This window comes from Neodiprion fabricii, chromosome 4 (assembly GCF_021155785.1).
Source record: "Neodiprion fabricii isolate iyNeoFabr1 chromosome 4, iyNeoFabr1.1, whole genome shotgun sequence".
Lineage (NCBI taxonomy): Eukaryota > Metazoa > Arthropoda > Insecta > Hymenoptera > Diprionidae > Neodiprion > Neodiprion fabricii.
This window is the reverse complement of record NC_060242.1, coordinates 6837478-6845170: the sequence shown is the minus strand read 5'-3', so window position 1 is coordinate 6845170 and position 7693 is coordinate 6837478. Positions and strand designations below refer to the sequence as shown.

At 34.8% G+C, this 7693-nt stretch overlaps 1 protein-coding gene across 2 annotated transcripts; it reads left to right on the top strand.

The window, feature by feature from the left end:
- Nucleotides 1-540: 540 nt before the first annotated feature.
- LOC124181334 lies at nt 541-6792 on the top strand. 2 transcript variants are annotated; one of them, XR_006870427.1, is made up of 8 exons: nt 541-798; nt 1072-1179; nt 1734-3224; nt 3655-3786; nt 3976-4060; nt 4472-4576; nt 4713-4890; nt 5604-6792. XR_006870427.1 is itself a non-coding variant. In XM_046567808.1 (6 exons), the coding sequence occupies exons 1-6, from the start codon at nt 3161-3163 to the stop codon at nt 5745-5747; spliced, it is 708 nt and encodes a 235-aa protein (XP_046423764.1). In that variant the 5' UTR covers nt 2285-3160; the 3' UTR covers nt 5748-6792. The 2 variants fall into 2 exon arrangements, 1 of the variants encoding a protein (XP_046423764.1); XM_046567808.1 differs by lacking the exons at nt 541-798; nt 1072-1179 and having other exon boundaries at nt 2285-3224.
- Nucleotides 6793-7693: the final 901 nt, after the last annotated feature.

The following is a 7693-nucleotide window of genomic DNA, read 5'->3' as shown; positions in this document are numbered from 1 at the left end:
GGCGGAGGGGTACAAGGTGAACAAGGAGGACGAAGTTGGTCGGAGATGATCGGCGGAGGTTGATGGTGATTGGGGGTGGTTGCTGGCGGATGCGGTTACGCTTCTTCCCACTGGTATAATCGAGCTAATCGACATTTCTAAGTCGCAGTCGACAAGAAGTCTTACGTACTCACTTTGTACTGACTCAATCTGAAGCCTTGATACCGAAACTTCTTTGCTACTACGAATGTCAGTGCAAGCTCGTTAGAGAGAGTCGATAGAGCAGAACTCCTCTAGGTACGCTCCCAGGCCCACCTTGACCCACTTGGCCGCCGAAAACTGGTCACAAAAATTTATCCAGGGGTATCCGTCTTTATGTTCTTCAGTCAACGCCTGAATTCGAAATAGCTAGACTTATCCGACAATGCATTATCTTTCTGAATACACGTGACGGTAACATTAGTCTTTTCGGCCTTAAAGACTTTACGTATCGACAGTTCGCCTACTTTAGTTGCGCAACGCAGAGGGCGCTGCTTGACGATGAATTTACGATGAATTTGTCTCGTCCATTTGCGCTCACGGAAAGCCCCATAAGGATAGCAAACTTTATACATCTCCAATCAACGCTAGTGCTATACAAAAATCCACAATCTGTGTTCGACAATGGCGGACGAAGATGTGAATGGGGATTCTGACGAGGTGCAGCAGGAAAAGTCACAAAAGAAAGCTGCAAAATATGATAGTGGTGCTGCGGATTTGGAAAGAGTAACGGATTACGCAGAGGAGAAGGAAATTTCTTCGTCCGACGATTTCTCATGTGTAAGTTCAATCCACGTGCACCACACTATCTGAACCATTCATTTATACCATAATCATCGTCATATTTCATACACGCATTGTTTTGAGTTACAAATAAATTCCCTCATCAAATTGTTCCATTTTCCTCGTATTAATTCAAATGCTAAGTTGTTATTCGTTTCAAAGATTCGACAAATTTCTCACGCCATTCAAAAGTGTCTAAATGGAACCTAACCTATCTTCAATTCTTCGCTATGCACCAGTGTAATGATAATCGTCATTGTCTTAACTTAGGCGCTAACCATCATCGGAGATCGACGGAATAAGGAAGCAGCTGAAAAAATTGCTAAAGAGAAAGAATTGCTCAAGGTCTCCATTCATAAAGACGATGTGGATCTTATCGTAAGTATTTGAAGAATAATCATTGTAAATTTCTTCACTGGAACAGTTTGTAACTGTTTGAGGGGATACAATTTGATAGGTAAACTACAATCTTAGCAAAAATATTAACCTCAAGTCTCTGTGCAACGTCGCAATGTATACTTCTATCAAAGTAAATCTTTCATCTACTTCAGACACATCCTTACTTCCTGATTCGCAAGTTTCAAGTGTCATACACAACAGATTAAAACCCATTACAAACAGTCTCAATCAAAACTATGGTAGTAGAGCAATTAATTAATTTATAACCTGTGGCATGAGGTGAAGAAATATGCCTCAAAGAAATCTTACACTCCAGTTATTTATAAATTTGTCATGCTCGATAAATAGAATACTATTACACACTTGAAACCTCCTCTGGAGATCGCAATTCACTGTTACACTATATATTATTTACTTCTCCCATCTTTGATAGTATGTATTTTTATTTGTACGGATTCTCGTTGGTGTACTTTTTACAGTGAACCCTACCAATTGTAGTAAGAATTTTTACAGTAGTTGTTTGGATATTTCAGATGAAAGAGATGGAAATAAGTCGAAGCTTGGCTGAACGGACATTAAGAGAGCACAGAGGAGATGTTGTTGAGGCCCTTGTTACTCTGACCAACTGAGTTGAGATTATCTATGAAAATATTAGCTTCTCATTATTCCAAGCACTATTGTAAATTACGCAACGTATATATTTACATAGAAAACGAGGGAGGAACTTGTAAACTGAAGTTTGAATACGAATATTTATTATTAATATAAAATAAAAACTTTAAAAAAATACATAAATCCACAGACTTCTTATAATTTTTCATCCACTCGAATCAAACTTGTCATCTTTATCTTCTTTCTTTGTTAACGTATAAGATTGTACCAAATCTGGTGTTATTCTTTGATCAATGTTCCATCGAAACGTTTCAATTCCATTTCTCCTTACACTATAATTGTGAGGAAATTTTGCCGAATGAAAATTCCAAAATCGTCGCCCTCAGCTTACTTTACAGATGGAGAAACCAGTAATTTGCCTCAAGATTACATTCTTTCTTGCATTGTCGTTGATCTTGTCTTTCAAAAGCCAACTGCAACATTATAAAAATTCTATTGCTATCATGATTTACACATACTCGAAAATTGTCAAATTGTGAAATGATACGGCAGCTAATTATTTGTGTTGGAAAAAAAAAATATCAAATTTAATTCAATAAACAATGCCAATTGCTTTTTTCATCGCAATTAAAATCGCTGAAATTACCAAACAGTGATAAAAAATGTATATAGCAACTACTAAATCCACACGTCAGATTATCGTAGTTATCATAATCCAGCTTTGAAACGACCACTTACATGTATGGCCTGTAATCAACACAAGAAAATTTCATCAATGACACAAAGGACTCTGTTATTTAAGTAAATGAGCTTAACTACTAGGGCTTGATATAGTTACGGCATCTGCTGTAATTGAATGGAAAACGCATTGTATGCTCACGATTGCTTGTTCAATACTATAATCAGAAATAAAGTAGTTGTTAATAATCTTTTTTCATACGTTCAATAAAGATGATTCCTGAAAGAGATACAAGGATAAAAAATGTATGAATAATCAGACCCTTCAAATTCGTCAAGGACAAATGTTGAGTCATCAGGTGTGGAGGATGTAGAAAAAAATTTCATACTATTCGTAACAAAGATATGAGGCATGTGTGCGCATTATCACTGATAGCATTGAGCACATATCAGGAAACCCGAGATTGGCTTATGATTGATAGGTGGGATAGGTATTGCCATTTACTTATCCAGAACTCTTAACGTCTAGCAACAGTATTGGCAAAATGGAAGTTTATATCAGTGTTAGGTAAGTGCATGACAGTTAAGCTCCGCGTAATCTTATGTAGGAGAATGGGACTGAGTACAATTTCCTGAATAGACTGATGTCTGTATTCAATTCTTACTAATCATGTTGTTCGAACTTGAAAAGTTGTTATTGTTCTGGATTTTTATTCAAGAAAGTATCGTGGCAGGTACGTGAACACTGAAATTATTGTCAAGTATATGTTTTCTGATACTGGCCATGATATCTGTATGGATATATATCCACCCATTCGGTTTTTGACAAAAAAAAACAACCTTCTAGAAGCAGTTTAGTAAAGTGATGGATTTGTTAACATAAGCTACAGTGGAGCACATTTTGGTAATATCGAGCTATATGCGTGTGCAATCTTAAATCAGTGATAATATAACTGCGTAAATCATGTATAACATTTCTAAATCATTGAGAATTTTGAATGTTAAAACTATACGTAAATATTATCAAAGCTTGTGAGCCAGTTATTACAAACTTTTTCGCACGCCATTTTTCGTTCACCAAGTAGAATTTATAGATACTTTTGCCAACTTTTAAAAGATATGGGTAACAAATCAAATTGATATGTAATTTTTCTCATTCTTCAGGTTCATTTTCAGGTGAACTGACAAACCTTGGAGAATCGACTTCTAAACATAATTTGTCTAATTATCAGTTTTCAAACTGTTCATTATATACGATAGCCTATGGATCGTCTTGTACCTGCTTCGAGTGCGATAGTAAGTAATGATAATATTACAATTCGCCTGTATTTATCAAAAATCGAATTTTCCGATCGACTCTAGTCCAATCTCTCTGAATCTAAATTGTGACAGAAATCTAAAACATTGTATGTGTTATTAGCTAATTTAGAATAGCAAAAGATACCATGACTTCAGCGCTATATTCAATCATATTAATACTTACAGAGGGCCAGTGTACTATATGCTGCAATTCCCCAGGCGTACCAGCATTCACATGCTGTTACTGTCATGCCTGCCTGACGTCATGCTGGTAGTTATACAGTAGATCTACTAAAGCTTCTAACCACTTTTAGTTTGTAATTCCCACAATAAATGAAACTATGAATTTGTCTCTCCCATTGTTCTATCGGTATACTTCACGTCTCTGTATTCCCAGCGCTCGACACAGTAGTGTAAACTATAAAATCTGATGAACATCCAGTCACATCGCTGATATGAATAGTATTGACAAAATGCAAACACATAGAATTCTTCCATTCGTAGTGAGAAGGATGGAATAGATGTTTACTGCAAATTAAGATAAGAGAATCAAAGCAAGAGTTGCTGATATAATTGGAATTAAAAATTTCAGTACAAACATCGTCTCACGTAGGAGTGGCAAAAAAATTTTTAAATTCATATCGGTGCTATACAGATACTTAAAGGACTTAAATATTTTCAGGAACAACGAATGGCAGCTGATATCCTTTGCTCAAGTAGGATTATCGACCGCATTGCTCATTGCAACAGTCGTTACCATTGCACTATTCTTCAGAATATGCAACAGGTATGACGTTCCACTCAGAATGGTTGTTCCCACTCCCTGAAAATTAATTATCGAACTCGTTTACAGTAATGTATACTCGAAACAAACTAGATGCATTTAACTTACTGTCAAGTAATCTGATCCTTGCAATTTCAAGTGGAATGCAGTTCGGGGCTGCCAGGCGACCTGGCAATCCAGTGGTGAGAAACTCTGCGGGTAGGATCAGCATCTCTTCAATTCAACAGTACGTTATTCAAAGGCTTCAAGACAGACCTCCGAGATACAATGACCTATCCGACGCTCCGCCGGTCTACGGCACAGACCCTGCAAATAGGGTGGGTTGCATTGAAACATATTAACCACTTTCAAAACTTTGAGATCAATATGAGACAAATTTGGCAGATGGGGAAAATCGAGATTCACTGATTCATGGTATAACTGTTTCGACGAACTCTTAAATTTTTTTACCAACACGAAAATCTGATACACATAAAGATTCAGCCGATCTAAAACTCATTTCAGACTCTGAGCACCAGTAATTCATTGTAATATAATGATTTCTATACAACTAGAATTTGCCAGTAAAATTACTTCATGTCCTAATGTTCCAAGTATTAAATATATCCGTGATTGGATTTTGGAAAAATGTCTATTGGATGAACAAAACGTTCAGCAATATTTTCTCTGTGCAGACAACGTAGGTGATTTTTTTGGAAAAATATTGGACACTGCTAATAGAATTAGAACAATAATGAACTTGAAACTTGACAATAACAAAGCCATTCTGCTAAATAATGGTCACTTGTTGTGCTTCTCTGTGTAACTTTCATGTAATGAGTCAATTAGAAGGAGTTTCAGAAAAGCCGAAATTTTGTGCACATCAATAACTTCTTACTTTATTATTCTCAAATAACAAGTATTCCAGAAATGAATTACAATGTAACTGATTCTGTATTTTCCTTGTTCTTCAATGCTGACTCATAAAAATTCCCTGGCAAATGTCACTTGTTATGTCTCGAATAAAGCCAATGGACATAATTATTCACAGGTTGCAACTTCCGAAGCTCCTCCAAGTTACACGAGAAGAGCGGAACCAGCTGAAAGTGTAAATAATTCAACGCCAACAACAGAGTCGTCGACACAATCGAATACAAACGATTCACAATTACCTACGGCTATTAATCATATCTAAAATACTGTATTCCACATATCGATTGTTCTCGTTTTTATGTACCTTTTTTTTTACACAAATAATTATTTTTTAAGATTTTTTTTTTCTTTTCTTTTCTCTCTTTTGGTAAATTTTTATCTTCAACTATACAAATAGAATCAATCGAATCGTAGATATAGATAAATATATTATTATGAAAGTAATTAAAGAATCAGTTTTCAGGAGAAACCAAAGAATTGTAACTATATTGTTTAAAAAGCATCGAATCCGCGAATTTGAACGCGTCAAGAGATAAAGATCACTTAAGTTTGTCTGCAACTTTATCAACTGCAAAACTTTATCAACCAACTGTTTCTACTTAAGTGTATTGTACATTGTAATACTAGTAATAATAATAGTAATAATAGTGATAATAATTAATTACCTTACCAGACAACAAGAAATAACATTATAAGGGTATTGGAAATCATTACAAGGTCTCAAAAATTATATAATGAAAATGTAGTTTATTTGATGTGGTGCAATGACTTAAAATAAATTGAAAAAAATGAACGTCTGTATGAGCTGGGATTGATGGTCAGCAATTTGTGTACTAAAAACTGCTGCTAAGCTACCGCCTCCTCTAGTCACTACAACTTTTATAATTTTAAATGCAACATATAATGGAAGTAGACAAATATTTTACAGCAAGCAGTTGCGTAGCAGTAGTTAGTGACCCTTCTTTTTATGCTGATATTCATGATGAGGTAACACTTGTCTTACTTGTACTTAGATTATCAAATTATCCAGTCATACACTCAAGTATATGTTATATTCTTGCTGCAGATTGTTATCAGTATTTTTCTTTCTGTCTTTTCTTTTCTTCCATTATTCATTTATTTATTTTATTTATTTTTTGAGGGCGTGATCTTTATCTTCTCCTATAAATGTTTCGTCTCGAATTAATTTTTCGTTTTCTTAACATCTTTAGTACGCTATTCAAAACAGGGACAGTAGGAAAGAAAAAGTATGAAAAAAAAAAAAAAAACAAGTACTACTGACATTAATCAAATTTCTCAACGAAATTGCCAAACAGTCCCAAAGCTTAAGTTAAAGCATAATTGAAATAAAATTAGAGCAATAACAATATTCAAAATTCAATATGAAAGATTGTAACGAAATATAAAAATTTCAAAAGATTTAGCAATGGTAAGTCGTTGTTTGTATTTAGACACCAGTATTTAAAAAGGGTTGAGTTCCTTTACCTGTTCTTTTTTTTTTTTTTTTTTTTGTCGCAGTTTTATACAATCTTTATGTACAACAAGTTAAAAATTGGACCATATCTGGACTACTTCCAGGACCATGTGGGCAATGTCCGCTGCAAAAGCCAATATAACTTCGCAACTGGCTGTATGGAATTGGTATGCGGAATCGGAAGGGCAGGTTCTTAGGGGTACGAGTAAAGATCTGCGTATAGAAGGATATTTTGCAATACAGGAGGGGAAGAAGGAAAAAAGGATAGATTAGAGATGTAATGTTTTTTTGTTGCAGTAATATAATGGTCTTATCACAGAACATGTATGGCATTAATATTCGACATCATTAATGTAATGGTATAAGGTATTTTTTATATTTAAGTTGGCGATACTATCTAGCTAGTAGGAGGATCGGGAAGCCAGTAGAGCAGTAGTAGTAGGTAGTAGTAGTAGTAGATAGTAGTAGTAGTCTAGTAGTAGTAGCAGTAGTAGTAGTGGTAGTAAAAGTAGTAGAAATAGTGTTGTGTAGTGTTGTAGCAGTAGCGGTAGCAGTAGCAGTAGTGGTGGTAGTATAGTATCAGTAGCAGTATATACTGTACAGAATGATCATCGTCTCTGGTTGCCCATAATTCAGTTCATTTCACCACACAATTTTTATCAATTTGACAATTATATTAATTAGTTACACAAAACGATTAATATTTCATCATACTATAATTGACTAAACTTTAT